Source organism: Panicum hallii, chromosome 2 (genome assembly GCF_002211085.1).
Source record: "Panicum hallii strain FIL2 chromosome 2, PHallii_v3.1, whole genome shotgun sequence".
NCBI classification, from domain to species: Eukaryota; Viridiplantae; Streptophyta; class Magnoliopsida; order Poales; family Poaceae; genus Panicum; species Panicum hallii.
Window position 1 is genome coordinate 5,505,890 of NC_038043.1, and position 23,618 is coordinate 5,529,507.

At 42.7% G+C, this 23,618-nt stretch overlaps 2 protein-coding genes and 1 long non-coding RNA gene across 3 annotated transcripts; 2 read left to right on the plus strand and 1 right to left on the minus strand.

The window, feature by feature from the left end:
* The first annotated feature begins 652 nt into the window (after positions 1-652).
* Positions 653-14,728, plus strand: LOC112880788 (putative D-cysteine desulfhydrase 1, mitochondrial). Its single transcript, XM_025945540.1, has 6 exons — positions 653-796; positions 13,671-13,865; positions 14,016-14,081; positions 14,204-14,398; positions 14,482-14,592; positions 14,723-14,728. Exons 1-6 carry the CDS (start codon positions 653-655, stop codon positions 14,726-14,728), a joined length of 717 nt encoding a protein of 238 aa, XP_025801325.1.
* A 422-nt stretch (positions 14,729-15,150) lies between these two features.
* LOC112881805 lies at positions 15,151-15,980 on the plus strand. Its single transcript, XR_003226529.1, has 3 exons — positions 15,151-15,212; positions 15,285-15,398; positions 15,652-15,980. It is a non-coding gene; the product is annotated as an uncharacterized LOC112881805 (long non-coding RNA).
* Positions 15,981-17,546: 1,566 nt separating this feature from the next.
* On the minus strand, positions 17,547-22,098 carry LOC112880789 (primary amine oxidase 2-like). Its single transcript, XM_025945541.1, has 5 exons — positions 21,934-22,098; positions 20,114-21,054; positions 19,053-19,437; positions 18,863-18,976; positions 17,547-18,481 (listed from the first exon to the last, which is right to left on the minus strand). Exons 1-5 carry the CDS (start codon positions 22,096-22,098, stop codon positions 17,711-17,713), a joined length of 2,376 nt encoding a protein of 791 aa, XP_025801326.1. The 3' UTR covers positions 17,547-17,710.
* Between the last annotated feature and the right edge of the window lie 1,520 nt (positions 22,099-23,618).

Consider the following 23,618-nt stretch of genomic DNA (forward strand, 5'->3'; position numbering starts at 1 on the left):
CCGTGTTCTTATATTTTTCATATAGGTTCTCATGTTAAATCTTAATTCAACGCCAAGAAGAAAAAAATCCGATATGACTGTTATTTTTACAACCCCCCTCCCCGCAGCCCCTCCCGCAGCCCCCCGCGTTCTCTCCTCCCCGACGACTTCTTTCCTTCTCCCCGCCGCCGCCCTCTCTCACCCAGCTCTCTGACTCTCCGCCGCCACCTCCCCTCCCATTCTCCCTCTCTGCCTGCCTCCGGCGCAGGGGGCAGCGGCGCCCTGTTCCTCCGCCCGGCTCTGCCCCAGAGCTCCACCATGTCGCCCCTCCTCTGCCCGACCTCACCCTGGCGCTCCTCAGCTAGGCCTCAGGCGTCGCAGCCTAGGATCTCCGGCACCGCCTCGAGCTTGGACGCCGTTGCAGCGCTCCCAGACGCAACCCTAGCTTTATTTCCCTCCTCCACATCACTACCGCCGCCGCCGCCCCATAGATCCAAGAGGGCGAGCTGCTCCTCGCCGAGGCTCATGAAGCTCGGGATACAGTAGCCGCGGGGTGAGGTGGAGCGGTGGTCGGCATGGGGCAAGCCCATCTGCACTGCAGCCTTCATGGCTGCGCGCGCGCGGAACGGTTGCGGCAGACTCGGCACGCGGAGAGCTTGCCCCGAGCAGCCACATGGCTGATGATGCCTTGGCGCTTGGCCTCGCTGCCTGGGAGAAGGACGCCGCCTTCGTGGGGGGACCCTGGGCGCTGCTTGCCTGCGCCACCTGCCGATGCCTCCAAGTGCCGCAGTTGCAGCTCTCTTTCGTGCTCACAGGGGTATTCCTCCCCGGCTAACCTTGACAATGTACGGTACAGCGCGGTGACAATTCCTAATCCTGTCAGGATGTGGCTTCTTCCTCTATCCCGTAATATGTACTCAATCTCTTGCTTCTTTATAGGAGTCCTCGATGATTTGTTCTGGAGCTCGGATGTGGAGTCTTTTAGTTTCGTCGAGGATCTTCAGCATTGGCATGGAGTCTGCTACCGCAGAGACTGAGGCCAAGGCTGTCGTTTCCTTCATGGTTGGCTAATGGTAATTCCATCAAACATTGGAGTGCTTTTGAATTTGTAACGACAACGAAATTGGTGATGCTAAATCTACGACACTGGCTCTTATAGCTTCAATTGGCACCCATGCCATAATCTTGTAATTTATGCTGTATTCTTTTCTCATGTCTTTGGCTCCGTACCCCTCTCATGAAACTTCAGGACTGCTTTGCTCCTATGTGCATACGTGGCTGTATTATTTTCCACATCTTCTGTTAGATTAGGTTTTGTAATGAAGTTTTCCTCTGGAAACACTTTACTTAGAAAATCTGTAGAAATATCAAGCATTGCTTTTGGGGGTTTCAGTACTGATACTCTAGCTTTTTAGTGTACATCTTAAATGGTTGAATCAAGACCTTTGTTTGCACACAATGCCCTTTGATTGACTGTACCTTCCTTTGGTAGTAACCTGGGAAATCGTTTAGTCTTTCAAATAAGCTCCAGCTATTAGTGAGGTGATTCATCTGGTCTTCTCTCTTTCAATCATCTTTTCCATTGTTTTCTTAGTAGATAATAATTTTACCCAAATTTCCTATTGATACTTGATGTAATTGATTGTTGTCGATTGAAAATATTAAAATCTGTCCTTTTTTGACTTAGTTGAATTCGAATCTTCTATGCTATGTTTTAACAATTGGAAGACATTTTTTTAAGAATGTTTAGCAATATCAGTCCAAACTTTGCTTTGTGGACTGATGCCACCTCCCAGGGAACATGGATTTTTCACATGCACTTGTGGCCGCATGGTCTATCATAGCCATCCATTTTGAAATCAACAGTTCGAGATGGTTGAAAGAATCATAGATAGGTGAGAGAATCTGGGGTAAGTGAGAAAATCAACGGTTGGAAGGCATCTCATGTAGACGAGATGAACGATCCAGATAGATCATGTGGTCACAAGTACATGTGGGGAGACATTTCCCACCTTTCAGGAATGAAAAGGCAATATGGTTGAGAAGTAAGAAAACACTTCCTTGACAGCTTATGAAAAGACTCTATTCTGACTGGCTATTTATATGTCAAAATAACTAATTAGAAGTTGAACTTCTCAAATATTGACTTCTTTTTTTGTATGTTTGCTGTTGATGCAAACATAAACTCCTCTGTTCCAAAACATATTGCCGTCTGTTTTTCTTTATCTCTTTACATTGACTTCTTTTCTTGTATCCATTATCTGAATGTTTTTTTTCTATCTTTCTAATTTCTCATTCGGATGAAGGCTATTCTGAACGTAGTTTACATTGCTGATTACCTGCTGACCTTATAGCAAAATGTTATATAGTGCAAGGTGAGTCATAAGTACTCCTTTCTTGCTATGTTCTGATCGTTCAGTTGCTGCGTACCTTATCAGTTTCCTTCAAAATTTAAAGTCTATTGCTGCTTGCCTAGGAACTGCTTGGGGATTCATCCTATCGTCTCACTCGTCCTCTATGCTCCATTACTGACAACCCAAGGTCCGTCTTCTCCCATCTCTTCCCTCCATTGCACACAGTGACTTGGTTCAGTTATCATTTGATAAATTAATTAGTTGGTCATGAGATTGTGACCTGAATGATTGACCTTGTACTTGAAAAATTGATGACAGATTTTATCATTTTATTTGCTACAAGAGTATCTAATCTGGGCATATGTTTAGTTAGATCTCAGTATGATTGCATGGCTGCTATTTGCTCAGCCTTTTATGAAATAGGTGCTGCACGCAATCAATAGTAACTGGTAACAAGACTTGAGATTTAGCTATCCTGGAATAAGTTCAAAAATTCAGGAAGTTAACAACTTGCTTTTCTTTGGTCAAGATGTAGAAATTCTGTATACCTAAGCTTCCTTCGAACGGTTGTGCCCACAAATGAGTTGTATTCTGACTTGTGGGAGATCTGAATGAATATGAGTTGGCCTGATGTAAGTTTGAGATGCCCAGCATAATGCTACTGCTATCGAAATGGTGATGATTCTCATGAGTGTGTGTTTGATTGCCAACTAGCCATGAAATTGTTGATCGATGAGAGTGGGAATCCTTCTCAGATTGGCAAGGATTGGAAGGACTTGGAATTGATTCAATTTGTTGGTAAGAAGCCTAACATTCTCGGATGGATTTTTTTCCCCTTGGGAACCTTTGGAATTGTTAGCTGTACAATGATACATTAGAGCTGGATTAACCCAACTGATTTATATTTTTGCAGATATTAAAACATGCATTGAGAGACAAGATGATGGCGTACAACTGTGATAGATTGCTTACCTTTCAAGCGTTTATGCTCTTGCTCTCTACTGACAGTATTTAAGCATGTTTCATGTATATATTCTTTTTTCTTGGGTAAGTATGTGTTTTAAATTATTTGTAGTGTTTTGCAAGCAATGAAATATTCTATGAGCATTCTAACTGTAACATAAAGTTATATTGAACTTAGCAAAACAGAATGCAGTCAAAATTGTCAGTCTTCTAAAGTTCTGCAATGTGTTTCATGCGGAGCCTCAAATATCGCTTTGATGTCAGGGCGAATCACTTGCAAGTCCCACCATCGAAGGTGTGTGGTGTCATCACATCTTGTTTTGTTTTTCTACTAATTTTTCCTGAGTCAATCTGTTGGTTGTGCCTTGATTTGCTAATTTCGGCATGATTGATTTTTATTAGGGACAATGGATGTATATTCTTCAGTTGCAAATAATGAAAGAAAACAACAATAACCTCACTGAGCTCAATTCCCTTCTCTATTCTGAAGAATGTTTGAGCTACAGTTTGCCAAAAAAATTTAACACCACTTACAACAAAATTGAACTGTATGCGGATTCAAAGATGTTTGTCTCACTGAGCTCAATTGCCGCCTCTGTTCTTTTTTGGGTATTTGTGTGGTGTTCAGTGCACTGAAGATCGAAAAAGGTGGATTACCAATATATCTCTAGAGATCTCATATGTTTTCGCTTCACTTTTCAGGGTACATTTAGGAAAGCAACATAGAGAGGCATTCTGCTTGTTGCTGTTAAGAAGCTTGATGATGAAGAATCATCGTCAATGGCTGATGTGCTAGACTTACCATGACCAAAGGACGAGGCAAATTATTACAATCATTTGATGGGTATTGCCGGCAGTCTCCTGCTTTAGCTTGGGTTGCATTCTTAGGAAAAGATTGTAATTAAAAGTTAATATGTTTTTGCACTGGTTGAGTATGTAATTTAAGTTAACAAGTAATGGAGTGCATATGCCCATTTTATGTAGAAAAATTATGACTGCTATATAAGATATGGTGTGCCTAATCTTTGCTTTATATTCTGACCATAACCAGACATATTGCAATATCTAGAAGAACATTTTCAAAATAATAGCCATAAAGAGATTGTTTATATTTTGAGAAAATAAGAAAAGTGTTTCTGCTTTAAAAATGTTAACTGCATTAGAACATCTCACATTCCAGTATCACAACTTTGGCTTATCTATGTATAAGTTCAAACTAAAAAGTATTGCATCAAAATGAAACATTTCAGTTCCAATTTTATAATTTTCTATTATTGCCATGATAGGGCGCGCAACGCGCGCCAAATGTTCTAGTCTCTTATGAATTCTCTTAGAATGAAAATATACATGTACTCCCTCGATCCTAAGGATGGAAGTGGATCGGATACGAATGGAATCGGATTCGGATAGCACTTTTTACCATATTTTAACTCGAATACGGATACAAATTGGGATATTTTCGAATACGAATGCAAAATGAATGCCTCGGATTCGGATTCGAATTCGGATATTTACTCGATATATAGGATAACATTTAGCTATTTTCTTTATTGATAGTTTTAGAATATAAAATCGTTATATATGTACAAACTAAAGTATGACAATATAACAAAGATAGCTAAGTTAAAAATAGCTTATTTATCAATAAATATTTTAATAAATAAATATATAAAAAATAAAACTAGACATAAAAATGTATTTTCAATAAATATATAAATATTTTTAATTACAAAAATTGTAAAAGTAATTTCACCCATAAATAGATAAAACAAGAATATTTACGAGTAAACTTAATCTTCTTATAACTTTGTTATAAAAATTAATAATATTGGTTATGGAAAATAAATATGACTTGTTAAATAGTTCCATGGAAAATGGATACGGATAGTGTTGGATATTGTCGAATACAGATGTGGAATCGGATAGAGAAAAATAATGAAAATCCGATTCGGATGTATCCACTTTACTACCACATTAAATTCGAATACACAATATTGATGTTTAAGCGGATACGGATATCGGATATTTCGGATATCCGCATTCATATTCCCATCCCTACTCGATCCCACTGAGGCACTGAATATCTTCTATATGCGGCATGTTGTCGAAGGCATACAGTACCTGGTTGCAGGAGCTTTTGGTGTCACACAAGACGGCGGTAGTGTCCAGGCAGGTCGGGCAAAACTCACGCATCTGCTTTGCTGCTGAACTCCCCCAACAGATGGGACCAGCAGAAGACTCCGCTACTAAGGAGTGCGTTTGTTGCATGCAGCAGCCAGCAAGAAGACAGGATTCACATATCGGACAAAGGAGCAGAATGGCCAATCACTAGAGATGCCATGGCCTGCCGTTCACCTGAGTCCCGACACATCCCAGTCCCATGCATCTGATCCGGTATGGTCTGGGTAAACAGACTGGTTCATTTCATCATGCACAACTTCAAGCATGACCATCTCGACCTTCTAGCATGTAATGGAGGGATAGCTACATCTTTCAGAGACATCCTTCTTATAGCCTGGCGCGGTTGTAGAGAACGTGCAACCCATTAAGATGGGCTTCCGAGCATTACATCCACATGCTATTTGTATGACAGACTTGATTGCGGCAGTGTCAAAGTTTGAGTGTAGTGTCAGAGTTAATAAAGTGCCCCAGTTTGGGACAGTTAAATTGCATTGGCACCTCCTGGTTTAACCTCAGAGTTAAATTGCTTTATCAATTGGTGATTTGGATCAGATAGGCTACCAATTTTCTTGACATAAACATAACACGGATGAAAAACCAAAGCTAATAACATTTTTCTTTATTATTTATTTTGTCTCCTTTTATTTTTTTACATCAACGCATATTGAATTTGAAACCGATTGTATTCTACATATAAAGATGTGGTAGAGAAAACAAAAGAACTTGCATCTATGGTTTCTTGATTGCCCTAAAATTTTCCATGCTCATTTGCTGAACACTCCTGCGTATAACAACTAGTTTGGAGTTTGGCGTTAATTTCCAAGACTGCAAGGTATACATCATTGCAGCCAGCAAATCGATATCAGTAATATATGTATCTGGCTGACAGGTCACATATGTAGTGACCGAAAGAAAATAGTATAGTATGCAAATTAAAGTTTTGCTCTGTTGGCGTAGTCTACCGACGTGCATCTTTGTCAAATAGGAACGTGTGCGTCAATCAAGGATGGACACATGATCTGAAGTAGCAATTGCAGGGATTTGAACATCTTAGTTTAACCCATATAGGTTGCTAACCGTGGTTATTTGGATGGTGACCTGTTATTTGTAGCAAAAGAGTGCAGACAGAGATATTATACATTTATACTAGAGAGTTCATTTTTTTCAGAGGTTTGACTCCCGGTATTGGAGGCATCTATGTGAAGAGGCGCAGCCGACGGCCGGCAACATTGGCGGAGGAGGAAGATCTCTGACTTAAGGATTGCAGGATTGCATACTAGTCTCTGTTAGGTTGTAGTTCAAAAGTAGGCCGTTTGATCTTTGATGGTTGAAGCTTTAAAATGTGAAAGTAGACGTCCAGTTGCAGGTGAACAGTTTGTGTCTGCTCCAGTACTGTGACCACTACTGATCATTGGGGATAAAAGGAAGTCCATCAGTTCTACCTTCAACCTTTTCCTTGGCTGGCACAATTATTGCTCCAGCGTTGCTCTTGCTGCCTGAACGAACGATAACCACTAGCTTCAGCAGCAGTGATGCCACTTTGGTATCCCACACACTCCTCCCTTTCTCACAAGCTACCAGCAAACATCCGGCTGATTGACCTAATGCTTGTATAATCAGGTTCACTTAGGGGCTGAACCACTTCAAGAGGCTGTCTCGGACTGCCGATAATCTTGTTACTAAGGAGCGTGTTTGTGAAATACAGCCTTCAGCGAGCAGAGTAGGGGATCAGAATGGCTAGCCACCGATAATCTGTGCTGGGCATCTCATTGACATCTCGACACCTCGCAATCCCTTGGACCTGCTCGAAACAGATTATGATCATTTCATCATGCACTGCTCTAGGGATGGCCCTGGCAGCTCTCTTGTAACACGCAATGGAGGGTGTGGGCTACAGCCTACACCTACAGCATTTATATTAATTATATACTTGTATACGGTGGGGCTGTAGGATGTGCAAGCCTACAAGTGCCTCTAACTGCATATTAATTAGGATGGGCATCCGAGCATTACATACTTGTATTTGGCTGAGTCAGTCATCAATTTGGGTTCAACTTGGAGATATAATCAGTGAATTGGAGCAGTTAAAATGGTGCCGCATTGGTTTAGTGTCAGAGGGGGAAATTCAACCCTACATGTAGTACTTTGGGTTCATTCATTACAAGTGAAATGTTAAGTCTTTTTTGCTTTGTAGGGCACAAGCGATATATATGTTTGTTACAAACCGCCTCATGGAAATAAAATGACAAATAAACTGCACATTACATTCTCAAGTCCTTCTATGAGTAGGCTTCCCTGTTAATGATTCTAGTGAACATATCTTGACATATGTGGTCAGGAATAGTTAAAGTACTTTGTGAGTACCAACATGATGGCTCAGGGTGGGCTGCTGCCCCTATGCCCATAAAATCCACCATCTTTAGGAATTTGCGAGCCTTGAGACCGTTTAAGGTCTAGCCTTGAGACTGTTCACCACATACATGAATCATGATAAAGCACATACTAAACATGAAAAGGCAAGCTATAATGGTATGGCAATGTATTGTATTGGAATGTGTTCTTTCTGGTTTCTCTTCATGTAATTGTTTAGGTTTCAAAGTGCCATGATTTGAAGTGGTTATTTCTTTTATTTAATTTATAGCATGCTCCTCATTTCTTTTATTGTTTGTCTTTTAGACGGGTGGATATCTGTGCCTCATTAAATTGTTGCAAATCTTAAAAAAATGTGGATGTCTAACAGAAATTCAAACCTAGGGTTGCCATTTTGTAGTTAGAGGTGTAGACCCTAGGTCAAAAGTACGCAAATAAATGAGTACAACACCAAAAAAAAATCCAATGAATAAATCTAACAACATTTCCTATAGATGCATACAAGGCTATATGATCCCGTTGATTTATTACAGGCACCCAAGATAACTCAATAGGCTGAGTTGTGTTGATCATAGATAGAGAGGCTTACGAGCACGTTTGTGCATCGTAGCTCGCTCCGAGCAAAAAAACTTGATCCACCTCCGCCTGTGAAGAGATCATGCAGCACAAGTCCAAAGGAAAGATGCAATAAAGCACTTGGACTTGACTATAAAGCGGATACTACAAAAACGATTTGCATGATGCTCCGTTTTTTAGGTGCGGCTTAAAAGATAATCCGCTCCTACAAATGGAGCGGGGTTATTGTAGCCATGCATCCGTCTCTAAAAATGCATTTTTAGGAGCGGGTGACGCCATCATCAGCCTCTAGAAACACATTTTTTTAAGGGCGGGTGGGCGGGTGATAGCAGGTCCAACCGTACAAATAGTCTTATGAAAAAAAATCACAAATTTTTCATATGGTCTCGGATGAAGTCAAATATTATACCAAAATTGTAGAGATTGATGAGACCTACAATTTTGTAGTTGATAAATTTTTCATTTAAAGCTATTTAATAGTCCAAAAAATTATTATAAGTTGTCTAATAGCTATAATTATATAGTATCTCCTATTCTCGTACAACTCAAGTCATACTTTAAGGTTTCCATAATCTTAACCTTTATATACACTAAAATATATTTGATATATTTTTATCTACAGTCACAATAACCATAGTGTAGAAGTTTTACTTTTTTTATTTGTTTTGCTATATATAAAGATTTAAATAAATTTTTGAAATAAAGTAGAAAAATATTTTTAGGGCGGGTTGTGGCATCACCCGCCTTTAGAAACGGATTTTTAGATGCGGATGATGGCGTCACCCGCTCCTACAAATTAATTTCAGATTTAATATAATAGAATAGCATAGCCTATAGAGTCACAAGTGACTGTGTAGTGTGGTGGAGAGGAAGGTACGCGCGAAATTTGAGGTATGCGGTTCGCTAGGGGCTTGTGGTAGTGGCTAGTTGGCTACAATATTTTTTCTTTTTTATTTTGCTATTTTTGATTTTTTTATTTTCTGAAAATTAATTCGTAGATCCACCCCTAGAAATCGATTTCTAGAGATGAGTCATGCCGTGAGATGCTCCAGAAATTATTTTCAGGAGCACCTGCCCCCTAAAAATAACATTTCTAGCTGCGAGAAGTAGAAGCGGATACTGCAACCACTCCTGAAAACATTTTTTATAGTGGGATCACGTCTTTGTGAGCATTGGCTGCTTCCTGATATCCTAATGTATCCCAACCCGATGTTATGCAAACGATGGCGACTAACAGACTAAGTAATGGAATTAGTCGATACCTATATATGTAGTTCAGCATTAGGATGAAGGATAGGCTCCCAGCTTTCCATGTATATATTACAAGTTCCTCACAGAAAAAGGTTATTTATTACAAGTACCTCTGCCAATTGATGGGAGGAAAAAAAAACCTTTAGCCAGTCAATTCAAATTCAATATCAAAAAAACCTATATATGGCACTCTTGAACTTCTCGGATGTATCTAAAAGACATGTCTTCTTTAACGAAGCTTGATTATTAAGAAATGGTTGACATTATTGAAATCCATTATGCACTACTACAGAAACACCCATCACTGCCACATATATTGTGTCAGTGTGGCATTGAAGCCCATGATTGTGTCAAGGTGCCTATAAGTAATCATGAAGGATTGTGAAAGCACCAGATAGCGGTCACACTATTTGGATCATGTGAGATGGATATGAATGTTTCTGACAGTCCAGAACAGTTGCAGTTCGTAGGTTGTTAAATCAGCAAGGTTTTGTAGACATAATGGGAGGAACGATGAAGGGAATAATCTCGAAGAGAGAAAAAAATTATCGCAGCAAGGAGAGGGAATCATTCCTCCTAGAAAAGAAACCAAGCTTGATATGTAAACGCCACCGGTCTTGTAACATTCATATGTTTATGGGACAAAAAAAAGGACAAATTTTTTTTGTATTATTAGTGCATTTTGTAGCTAATTAAATCCATGTAAATTCAAATAAATAGCAAATCGTTGAAGACAAAACAATATTTTTCTATCATATATACAAGAGTTAGATGCCCTTCAAACACTACTACAAAAACAATTTTTCTTGACCCTCCTATTTTACTACACAGATGGTTCAGATGGGCAACTACCAGTGCAGTGTACCATGAGGAACAGGTCCCACGAATGAGCCCTGTCTCTGGAAATTGTTTTCCAGAAGTTGGCTTTACAAGCAACTACCTTTAGCGATAGGCCTAGTTTTAGAAGTGGGCCACATAAGCAAGCGCATCTAGAAGTTAGATTTTCAGAGGCGGCCCAGTACAAACAATAACCTCTAGAAATGTAAACAAAAATATTTAATAATATTGTAAATAGTGGGCTACCAAGTGTTACAAAATAGATGATAAAGAACAACGAAGAAGAACCGATCACCCCAGAGGACACGAGGATTTAACATGGAAAATCCTTCCAAAGTAGAAGGGAAAAACCACGGGCACCACCTAGCAGAACTTCACTATATCGAGTGCGGTTACAAACGCCGGAAATTTACAATGATCTTTCTGTATCCCGAACGGCGGCTTACAAAAGGTATATATATGGAAAACCCTAATCAATCTCTACGACAGCCTTTATATATGAAAAACCCTAATCAATCTCTGCGACGGGCCTCCGCTTCGCGACGACCGAAATCGACCTTTATACGTGTATTATTAAACAAAAATATTTAATAATATTGTAAATAGCGGGCTACCAAGTTTAGCGGCAGACTTCTCTAAAAGCTATAAAATGCTATAGCGGACTATAACGAAAGTTAGCGGAATGATAAAATAATCAATAATCATATATAAAATTTTAAGCATTATTGGTCTAATACCAAAAAATAAACTCTAACATATCTCTTAACTGCCCAACAGTGCCCATACTACGTTGTCTAGGGTCTACACTATGTTCATTTAGTTATATGAATTCTTTTGACTGCGTCTTTAAGCAATGACACTAAATCTCGCAAAAGCCACTTTAGCGGATATTTAGCACTGCTAAATTTCATAAAACCCCTGTAGCGAACGTAGCGGACAAATATTACATATCATAGTGGTAGATCTCCTAAAAAGCTAACAGCGGGCTATAGCGAAGCTATAGTGGGCTATTTCCAACATTGGTATTTTAAGAAAGAGATCTTAACTTTTTATATGATATCAGATGAAGATATTTTATAAAAGATTATAGCTCTCGAAGAGCTCTTCTACCGTGTAGTTCATTCTTTTCATTCAAAATTATTTAGGGTAAAAATATTCATTACAAGTATTGAGGGCGTTAATTTAGAAGAAGAATTTTATTTCAGGATTCGAATCCTGCGTACCGCACATGGGTGTATTTCGCGTTAAAAAATGTGAGATTTGTTACTGTGTTGATACTTAACAAGGTACAAAATATTTTGCTACTTTTCTTCCCGCTTGCAAACATAATAAAATGAGATCTGAAAATTTTATTTCCACAGGCAGGTCACACATCGAAGAGACCACCTCTTGAGATGTATTTCTAGAGGCAGTTGAGTAAAGATAACCGTGTATGCAAATGATTTCCAAAGACGGTTGTTTAACCACCAATGCAAATGCAAGATTTTCACAGTTGCTCAAATGGAAAAAGTTCACAAAAACACATTTATAAATACTGTTTTAGCCGCCAGTTAAAATATTTTTTGTAGTATCAAAATACCCTACGAGGTTTAAACCACAACAAGGAGAATGTGCTCCTGAATGTTGTGCACCGTGTAATTTGTATTTGAGCACCACTATTGTACAAATCTTGAAAATACTTTGGCTAAGGAAGAGCTAAAGAAATCACTAGGCAGTGATCCTAGCTAAACTACACACATTACTAGCTGGTGGTGTTGGTATCCGAGAATTTAGAGGGTCCTGATGCAAAACATGCATGTGTCCACCATATCCACCAGACAGTCTCACCACACGTAGCTCTTTGCGACCTACTTACACTGCGATGATTCCTACGGCAGGCCATGAATGAACTCCTAATATTCGGTGACTGGCTAGTCGTTGATGTCCTGATGCATCCCAGCCTCATTTGGATCTGCACTCATGCTCCGGTCAACAGGACTAGTAGCAAATTAAGCAGACTCATAACATTGTAGTGCTTGTCTCTCCAGTAAAATGAAACGGAGCAACCATCAGGGGCATTTCTTATATATGTGCGTGGTGCCGTGTGGGAATTGGGAAAGCCTGGACATGGTCTTCATCGCGCATCAGGTGTGGTATATATAGAAAAAAAATGAGAGAATATTTTGTTTGTATTGTGTCAAAGATAAATGTGAGAGGGATCTCACTGCTGTCTCCTGCTTACATTAACACCAGAAATATCACCAAAAACGTATTAGGTATATACAGGTTACCTATCTCATATATACATATATATATATATATATATATATATATATATATATACACACGCCCAATGCAATATAATAGAACTAAATATCATCATTACACTGCAAAATTAATTGAAGTTGATTAACTTTTAGGTTTTTCACCGGGAGGTAGGAACACTGTTAGGGCTGCATGCTGTTGAGCACGAGGTCTTGCCTGCCAGGTATCCAAGTGCTTTAGTAGCTCCTTCATCGTCTGCATCTATCTGCATTGCCATGCCACACACATCACACCTTCTCAGAGACCACACACTCTCATGAGACCAGGCGCCCTGGGCGTCCATCGACAGGACAGGAAGACGAGAGAACCGGGGGTTTATCAGCAAGCAGAATACAACACTGATATGGTTTTAGGTGCGGTATCGATTATGTAAAATTAAAAGAAAGTTTACGTGGGTTATGTGGACTTGGACATACTTCTGCGAGTAAAATGGATTTTTTTCCTTTCTTTTACAAAAGTGATAGGATATCACATAGTGGTCACAACAAAATCAGGCTGATTATTATCTGAATCTGATACAGTTATAAAACTGCTAACAGTACGTAATGCCACATATATAGACGGCCATGCAAGTAAGATTTACTGCGCTAATTAACTAACTAAATTGCAGCTTCAAACTGCTGTGTTCTGGAGCAGTGTGCGGATGAGTCATCGACCGCAAACTTTCTCGCTTAATCGCTTTGCTGTAGTGCATGCCCCCGAGCAGCGCATGCATGTACACCAATGTAATAAGGGAAGCTGCATTGGATGCCATCCACACTGGCCTTTCCATTTTTAAATTAGATAGCATCTTTGCTTACCCTTCCCACTTACCCTTTTTTTCTTTCAAATTATTGACTTTAACTTGTATGAAAGCTACCACCGGAACCGCTGTCTTCTTCACTTGCACTCCTCGCTCTCCCAGCTGCCACCGGGAGGATGAACACAGCATCTGCCTGCTCTTCCGCAAGCGCACCGGTGGGAGGCTTCCTCTCAGAGAAGCCATACACGCCGCCATCCTGGGCAAGGCACCTCTCCCTTGTCCCTTCCCACGCCTACTCGCTCGGCCATGTAAATTTCTGCATCTCTCTGCAGTGCCAGTTATTGGGTTTAGTACAAACTGACTAGATACCATCAATTCCACATGAATTTACCACTTTTCCCTGAGTCGCGACTCATGTGTAACTTGTATTTTTTTCTTCTTCTTTTCAACGGAAGCAGTTCCCAACACCAATTCATATATGGAAACTACCCAATCTGCCGCAAGGCACAGAAATATGGATCAAGGTGAAGTGAAAAAGCAGTCGCATCTTACTCAATCTCCAATTCTTTTAAAATCACTGCAGATAGCAAAATGATTTAATTCACCTTCCGTTCTGATATTTGGAGCTTTCTTGTGATATTTGCAGCGAGATGATCTGTCTGGCATGCAGTTGAGCGGAAACAAGGTCCGGAAGCTGGAATTTCTAATGGCAGATGCCGTGGCACAGGGTGCGGACTGCATTATCACCCTTGGTGGTATCCAGAGCAGCCATTGCCGTGCGTCCGCTGTGGCAGCCAAGTATCTCAATCTTGACTGCTATTTGATACTACGTACAACCAAGGTGATCTTGTGGTACTGTGAAGTGAATTCAGTAGGCCATGTAAGTATGGCATATGAACGTGTTTATTTGGTGGATATTTTTAGGATCTTGTAGATAAGGACCCTGGTTTGGTGGGCAATCTCCTTGTTGAGAGATTGGTTGGCGCACACATTGACCTTATATCAGAAGAAGATTATACCGAAATCGGCGGTGAGGTACACACTCTGCAGAATCCATGCTTGAGCTCTTCATCGTATTACAAGTCCCTATAGCCAAACCCTTGTCCCCATAGTAATATTACTATTTGTCCATGCCTAGTCAATTGGTCATTATTTCTTGTTATAGATCTGATCAAGCAGTCTGCTGATGATACAGTAATAGACTCCAAGTACACACTTTAACATGCTCAATAAAAAGGATTAATCTAAAATATATATTTTAAGAATCTTTAAAATTACTGCCTATTCTTTGGATACATACACATCTCTGTTGCTTTTTTATGATAAAAAAAGCTTTATGACTTTTTGCATGGTAATCATCATTACTCACATCATCCAAGTGCGTAATACAGGAACGGGTTGAAGGAAAAATAAAACACATACTACAGCCACATCAACATACTCCCTACATTCCAAAAAGATTGCAATTATATTGTTATTTTTTGTGATAGACGGAGCATATATAGTGATCTTTTGTGAAACTGCCACCATCTGGAAATTGTAATTTGTAAGACCATTATTTTTAAGGCTTGATGATGTTAAACTTGTATTGATGCAGTGGTGGAACCATTGCTGGCCTCGCATTAGGATCAAGGTTAAGCAATTTGAAAGCAAAAGTATGATCCTATTTTATATTATCCTGCTCCATTCTCTAAACTAATAACTAATCATCCACTTGTAACATATAGGTCCATGCATTCTCTATTTGGAATGATCCTGGATTCCTCTATGACTATATCCAAAACTTGATTGACGGACTTCAATCTGGTTTGAATTCACATGATATTGTCACTATTGAAAATGTAAGTTACGCTCTTAGTCAATCGGAACACTTGTAGTTGTAGCCATCATTCACCTCATGATGCACTGGCTGACTATGAACACGGTGTAAGTGCTAGCCAGCCACTAGAGTTGAACACCATAATTGGTAGACATGTGTTTTTCTATAAAAATATATTATATTATATATAATAATGAGCTAGAAAGGCACTTTTATGAAGGTGTTGGTTGCAACAAAGGATGAATTTTAACATTTGTGAACCTTGCCATCAGTAGGAAAACTATTTGGCTGTCGGGAAGAACAAACACCAAGGTGCCAAAGTCATTTCATTGAGCATGGACGTCCCTGCTACAAGGAAATTGGTGATTCCAAATCATCATGGCCCGATCAGTATGAAGAGGCTACTATAAACGCTTGTTTCTTCACCAAAGCGAACAAGGAGACCACTGGGCAAGTAGTTAAGCTACGATTTATCCATCAGCTAGCATGTAGCCTCTGTTGAAACGTTATGTGATCTCTTGTTGTTCAGTGTGTAGCATATATATATTTATTAATTTCAGTATCTAAATTTCATATAGAATTGGGATCAGTGTGTACAGATGAGGATGGCCTATTTGAATTATACATCATACTCGAAATGAGACCAAAGCAGTATCGTCTGTATTATCTTTTCGAATTCATGACCAACTTTGTAAGTGTCAACTGAAGGTCTAGGTGGGCTTGTATGTGCAGCAATGTAAGTGAATGACGAGGATCGCCAACTTGAGGAAGCAGAAACCTGGAGCTGAAAGTGTGTGAGCTTCATCATGCTATAATTGGAACCTGTAAAAATTTGAGCAGAAAATTTCCATTTTGCCCAAAACACTCTGTTTTTACATTTGGTTTACAGGTTCAGGAAACTCTCAACATGGTATGCCTACGGAGATCCTTTTCTATTACGATGAGTATTGCTTTGGAAAATAAAGTCTATTTCGATGAGTGCTAATCGTGATAAACTTACTCCCCAATTTTACATTTTGTCCTGTAAAATAAAATTTCCCCCACATGTCACACCAAAATTACGACATAACTTCAGGCTGCTGACGCCTTCACTCACTGGCTCTCCTTCCCAAGATATGGCAAGCAATTAAAAAAAGTTGCAATTCATTGAAGTAGTTGTTGTTTCTACAAAACGTCGGGTAAGCAAGGGATCTGTTTCACCAAAGTCGAATAGTTCCCCTCTCTTGACAGATAGCAACGATGGTTCACGGAAGGCTATGCATGATTAGTTCATCAGTCCCTAGTTGCTTACTTTCTCTAGAAAAATCATGTTGCATTTTGTTTGTTGTTCAGGGCGTAGCTGCTAAAGGGCAGAGGAGTGCAGAGATCGTGTACCAGGTAGGCTCTGAGCCCAGCACCGTTCCGGATAATGCGGTGGGGTGCCGAAGTTAAGACTACTTGTTCATTGCTCAGGTTCCAGACACTACACAATGTCCTTATCAATTGCTAACTTGCATTGGTAGGATCGCATCTCCATGCTCTACAGAACAACCAAAACATAGGGCAACGGCTGGAGATCTGCTAGGGTGTTTAATTTAATTTACCGTTAGCAAACACTGGGCCAGATCCCAGAGGGCACCAATGAGGTGATGAGACACAGACAGCATGGATGGTAGTAATGATGATCCAACATTATATTGCTAGTCGTAGTAGATAACGGCTGCTATGCTGATGCATCCCATGCCCATATGATCCTATTTTGGTGGTGAACATGATCATCCAATTTGCTACGTAAGTTTTTTTCCTCACTACTCACAGCTCCACAAATTGCTACCTTTGTCAACCTGAGCAGCGGGACAGTGACTATATATATATATATCATAACTTTTGCAAATGTCGAGCCAATTTTCATTAATTTCAGTGATACTTATAAAGGTGAGGCAACCGACAAACCGATGTACCACAATGTTTCCATGACATCAAACACAAAGAAAATGTGACATTTTCTAACAGAATGTGGCTGCCAACATTTTCTAACAGAATGTTACTGAAGAGCAGAGAGCAAGGTGCATCAAATACCAAAGATGGAAGGGTGAGAGAGCATCCGAGCATCGCAAGCATTCTCGCTCTTTTATTTCGGAAATGCTATTGCATTAGGTTTCATCTAAATGATTATTCGCGTGCCTGAGTCTGCAACAATAACTGTTAAATTTTCAAATATATATCACACTGCAAACAATAACCTTCAGGGTTTGATCAATCGAGTCCAAATACAAGTGGTTGCTTTATCACAAGTCAGTTCTAGTTCAGAACTTACTCTGAAAAGATGCATGCATCATTATTACACCACCAGGATCAAATGTGGCAGGAGCAGTTTGGGAAGTTCGCGTTGCTGGGGGGCTTTGTTCTGATCAACGGGTTCCTCTCGAAGAAGTTCGACGGCCGCAGCTCGAAGGCACCACTCACCGTAGGCATCACCGGAAAGTCCTCCTGGTATGGGAGGTGGTGCACGCCCAGAGTGTACCACAGCACAATGTCCTCCTCCTTTATCCTCCTGTTCCTCCTGCTCCAGGCGGCCAGGTTGTCGTCTCCCGTGCTCTGCTCAGCGTACAGCCCGGACGCCCACTTCTCCGACTTGTCGTACGGCGTCACCCACACCTGCTTCTTGGAGTAGCTGGCGCGGCGCTGCGGGTAGTCATCGTCGGCGAGCAGCGAGGACGCAGTCGCACCCGCCGGGACAAGCCGGTAGCCGACCTCATTGCCGACGCTGGTCTTCTTGCTGGGGTTGACAAACAGCAGGTCCGCAGGACCACCACTACTGTTGATGTTCACCTGGCCGTCCGCCTCCGTCTCCGCCACCTCTCGGCGCACCGTCCAATAGCTCCTCCTTGGAGTGTCGGCACCACCCGTGGCGGGGTCTCCGGTGTTGCGCATGGGGGTGATCGTGTTCTTGACGAAGGAGTTCTCGGTGCCATCGACGTCGAGGTCCAGGTGGTACGTGATGAAGTGGTCGTGGTAGACGCCGACGGTGTTCGCGGCGAGCAGGGTGCCGTGCGCGTCCTCCTTGATCTGGTTGACATGGGTGTAGGACGTGGCCTTCATCTCTAGGATGCCACTGAGAGACACCTGCAACGCATGTGTATGCATCGACCTGATGAGTGACCGTGGTTAGGGGAATCGAAGAAGCAGTGATTGGAATTATTACACAAAAAGATTTTTCATCGGAAAGTGGTCTACGAAGACTTTTGGGAAAACATCAACGTTTGCTGGCTTATTCGATTAAGAAAAATAGAGTACGTTATGAAAAAATAATCAGTCAGTGGATATTGGGGAGAAATAATTTAATCGTTCGATTATTTTCCTTATATTATTAGTAGCTTAGTCTTAGATTTTGCATTTGAGACGAGCCTTATATATTTTGAGGAATTCATGGAATAATTAATCCATTTTTGGTGTTATCTGCGTCCGAGGAATCCATGAGGCAAATGCTCAATAATCGATACATACCACACACTTGATGGAGCCCGCCGTCTTGAACTCCCAGTCGAAAGTGTAGTCGTAGTTCCCCGCCGACACCACCGTCCTCACCACCAGGGTCACGTCCGGCCTCACCTCCGTGATCTGCGTCGGAAAACAGCATCGTGAGACAGTATGTGTTGTCCCCTGCACCCTTCAGCACTAGAGGGCTAGAGGTTACCAGTTGGCCTGGAATGCCGGCCTCGGTGTGGCGCCAGGCGACGTCGCCGGCGTACCTCTCGAACACGCAGATGGCGTTCTCGGCCTTGACAGGCTGCCCATCCGCATTGGCGTAGAGGCCGTCCATGTAGATGGCGTTCGCTGGGCAGTCGGCGCCGGGCTGGAGCGGGAACGCCGAGACCCCCAGGCCATAGTCGCCGGCGTCCATGAACCCGTGGAAGTACCACTCCTCCTCCGGGTCCATGTACGGCACGAAGATCTCGGAGACGAACCCGCGGTAGAGCACCTGCCGCCGCGTGCCGGCGTCGCCGTCGTAGACTGATGCCATGGAGATGACTGTGCTGGCGCGCACGTCGAAGCCCACATGGAACTCCCAGTTGGCCCATCTGCACTCAAAGGATGGAGCGGTAGGATTGTTTTTTTAACGAGTTTTTCCGTAGTATTTATTAGAAGAAAATATATATATTATTTTAATTTAATTAAGATATAAGCCAGGCCGAAATTTTTTTTGCAACCTGTAGGGGTTAGTTGCACTTGTACGGAACTAGTCATCGGCTGCTAGGGGTTGGGGTTTGAAGTCTTTGAACCACGCCACTAAGCTCCCAAAAACAATCAGTACGGTGTTAAGATTTTCAGTTTGTTGACAAACGTGAAATTTAAAACTCTCTGTTACCATTTTTTACAAAATTAAGGTGGCTGCTTAGAATATGCAAATTAAAGTCCAAACAACCTAGTAGAATGTGCTAAGCCTTTTTATGCAAATTTAATTTGTTACGGGTGCCAATGCACAGAAATAAAGCGGATTAGTTGGATAGTTAGCATCTCGATCGATCTTCTGAAATAAAAATTTGACCGTGACAGCAGCGCGCCGTCCAATTCACTAGTGCAAGTTGCTTTTGTTATATGCATGACATGCCGTTGGAATAATTAGCCAAAAGTCTAAAAGACAGTCGTGGAGATAATCCGAAGGGATCGAGTCGCTAGTTGACTTCTGTGAAACAAATTAGCCATGTGACCTTTTGCAATTAAAAAAAAGAGACAACTTGAGAAGAAGCAAGTTACCTGACAACGCGCCCGTCTATCTTCACGCCGCTGCCCTCCGGCTGCACGACCACGCCGGGCGCCGTGACGGGGCCGGTGAACGGCGGCCCGACCTTGGCCGCCCGGTAGTCCGTCCCCTCCGCCTCCGGCACCGGGTGGACCACCCTGTCCCTGTACCCGACGACGGCCATCCGGTCGAGGTCCACCACCAGCGTCACGCCCTCCACCGGCCGCGCGTAGAAGTTGGCCGTGGCCGCGCCGAACACGAAGCACTGCATCTTCGTCAGCCTGCCGCCGCCAGCCTGATGGTGGCCCGCCTCGCCGCCGAACCACCCCATCGAGAACACCCCGCAGCCGACGTCGCTCACGTTCAGCCCGCGCCGCCGCACGGACTCCACGAACGGAGGGTACCTGGGCGGCAGCCCCGCCGCGGCGGCCATCTCCTCGGTCGTGAACCTCGGGAAGCCGGCCCCGCGGTGGACCGCGTGCGAGGCGACGGACGGGGCGGAGGTGTTAGTGACATCGACGCGGAGTTCGTGGGACCGGCCCCCGGCGCGCGCGACGACGAAGGCGCGGCGAGGGAGGACGGGGCGGCGGCGAGAGGAGGAGGAAGCGTAGGAGAGGACGTCGGCCTTGTCGGGCTCGTCGAGGCCGACGTAGTGGAAGCTGATCGGCCGGTCGGGGACAAGCGGGGACGCAAGCACGGCGGAGCGCACGGCGGTGAGCTCCACGGCGGAGAGAGGATCCAGCGGGTGGCGGCGAGGACTGCAGGAGACCGTGCCGGCGGCAGTGACCAGGAGGACGGCGAGGAGAGGAGGAATCATGGCGAGGAGGTAGCTATCAGCAGCTGTGTGGATGCAATGCAAAGGGTATGCTTGATCGAGCAGAATAGTATTCAACAAACTATGAGCAGAATAGACAACATGCTCAGATACATATAGCTTGATGCATTGCCTTGTACGCTAACTAAAAGTCAAGCAATGATCACATTCACCTATTACTTCATCTTATCCTATTGTGTTCCAAAGAGTCGTCTCCCTATCCTAGCTATATATGAGACAAGAATAAGTTCGACCTAGCGCACGCCAATTGGCAGAGGTGCCAGCACTATCCCAGTAATGAAGCAATGCAAACTAACCCATTTTGTCAACGTTCTTGGCTTCTTGGGAAGAATTCTGCTATAGTGTCCCTGTCCAAGAGTTCAACGCCGCCATTTGGCCGGCGGAGATGCCCAAGGCGGCTAAGTGACTCACACCACCATCCTCTAGCTTGTACAATACTGAAGAAGTAATCCCTGACATGGATACTTGCATTTGAATGGTATATATTGTTGAAAGAAAACTTATATTATGTAAAAATAAGGAACATTGCAGTTTTTGTTCTGTAGATGGTTATGTAAAGCCCAGGTAAGTAACTATTTCCTATTGTTGGGGCATTGCAGTTGTTGTGTTTTGTTTTTCTCCACCTGAAATAAGCTTTTAATTTTTTTTCCTGGGTAGTTGGATGGATTGGATAGGTCTGGGAAACCATGGAAACAGCTTTTATATCTGCATAGGCTGCAACTAGTTGCTGGTTGCTAAGGAAGGCACGCAGGTCCTGGTCGGTATGAAATTTTTTTCCTAACCAACCCAGTCAGGTTAGTTTTGTTATTTGTTATTGATTCGGTACTGGATTGCCCTGCTGAAACAAGGGAGTGCTGGCTGTGGGCACACCATAACTGTCAGATTTGGCACTGAATTTCCAACTTGGTTTGTCTGGAACTCTGAATAATCCGAGAACTAGACACTGTTTGTTTTTGTTCAGTTTATCTGAAAAATCTGTCAGGATTGACGTATATGTACCAGTTCTGACCATCGATAGAGCATTGGATATATGGGCTCTGAATTCTGAAACTGAACTGCACGCTGGCGCTTGTTGGTTGCCAAACTTGCAGCGTTTTTGGATCGTGGCACGCTGGCATTTTCTTCGATCGGAGGCCCAAAGGAAAGGCCCCAGTCCACCAACATTGCACGTGTAAAGGCCAAGGCACATTTCACTGGTTGCAGGGATGCAGCGGCCGGTCGTGTTCCTCTTCCTCCCTCGAGCTCAGTCGCCTGCTCGCTGCTCGGGACTGGCGGCCATTGGAGGCGGCGAGCAGCAGAAGAGTGCAGAGCTTGAGCGGGTGAGGTGGGGCTTTGATCTTACCGCCGGGATGGAAGAATACGGCGGAGGCGGCGCCCTCGAGCTCAGTCGCCTGCTCGCTGCTCGGGACTGGCGGCCATTGGAGCCGGCGCCCGATGAGGGAAACAGAGAGAGCCAAGTGGGGGGCACCATAGAAAATTCCCATCCGAAATAGGGGCCTATTTGCATATATCTAGATCGCGATTATTAATCGCGATCTAAAATAGAGGCTATATGCATATTTTAGGGGGGTAAATATAAATAATCGGATCAAAATTATTAATCCCGATCCAATCCAGGGGGCTTCCTGCAAATTTAATCGCCGATGAGGTCGCGCCGCCTCCGGTGAACCCCGCTGGCTTGGCCACGAAGAATCTCATGCTCTCCTCCGCCAACTTCGCAGGCCAAACCGCTGCATCCGGTCTCGCCCGCGGGACGCATCAGCCTCCGCCGTAGTCTACCCTCCGGTCTGGGAGGAGGAGACAGGAGAAAGGAGAGGAAGACATGCTCGCCCAAGATCGCCTCGCGAAAACCGGCCACGCATGCCAGATCTTCACCTCCAGGTATTCCACAGCTCAAACTCTGCTAAGCATGCAAGTGTCTTTGTCCATCTCAGTATCTGAATTTTTCAATCTGAGTTCTGTCTTTCGTTCCAAATTGCAATGCACTCCATCGTTAATCCTTTTCCTCCAATCGAACTTCACCGTTCTGAGAGGTGGAGCATATGGTGGTTGAAATGAATCTCATTGCATCTCAAATGCAAAAATTGCTACTACGAGTTTTGCAGTTCATGTCTATGATTTATTGGTGATTTTGATTATGTTGCTTTTGAAGCTGGCCTTATCTTTCAATTTGATCTTATGTGCCAAATCCGTAGCTGATTCTTCCTCAGATCAATTTTCTGATCTTTTAAACTGAACGCTTTCCCCCAGAACTTCAGATGGGATTATCCACGATCAAGAAACCCTAATTAATCGATCTCTTTGCACATACCATCAAGAAAATGCGATAAAAAGGAACAATGCCCTTGCAGTTAAGAAACATCATAAATTCGGATAAACTAGCATGTGGAAATGCCCAAACTTATTAGTTGCTATTTAGAATAACTCATGTTGCTTTGCAGTTACATCACAAAAATTTGGACCATCGTACTAGTAGACTATGCATTTTTTTGAAAAACATGGAGCAATAATGTTTCGTTGCTAATCAGTAATCAGATGCAAGTAATCGTGGAGCTGTGCTCATAAGACTGATCCACGTTGATTTGTTAAAGTATAGTTGAGTTTTGCATTGGTTACATCAGTAGTGGAGTCGAGTCCATGCCCAGGTCCACTGTTCCCTTTGCTGAGTCCAATCAGAAGCAGTC

Bases quoted from the DNA above. Each gene is read 5' to 3' on its own strand.
- LOC112880788 (XM_025945540.1), top strand. From the start codon at position 653: ATGGCTGATGATGCCTTGGCGCTTGGCCTCGCTGCCTGGGAGAAGGAC. The intron at 797-13,670 runs GTATTCCTCCCC...CTTGTATGAAAG, and splicing joins TCTCTTTCGTGCTCACAGGG to CTACCACCGGAACCGCTGTC. The intron at 14,082-14,203 runs GTGAAGTGAAAA...TGATATTTGCAG, and splicing joins GCACAGAAATATGGATCAAG to CGAGATGATCTGTCTGGCAT.
- LOC112880789 (XM_025945541.1), bottom strand. From the start codon at position 22,098: ATGTTGGTGGACTGGGGCCTTTCCTTTGGGCCTCCGATCGAAGAAAAT. The intron at 19,438-20,113 runs GTAACTTGCTTC...CTTTGAGTGCAG, and splicing joins ATAGACGGGCGCGTTGTCAG to ATGGGCCAACTGGGAGTTCC. The intron at 18,482-18,862 runs GTATGTATCGAT...CATGCGTTGCAG, and splicing joins CGGGCTCCATCAAGTGTGTG to GTGTCTCTCAGTGGCATCCT.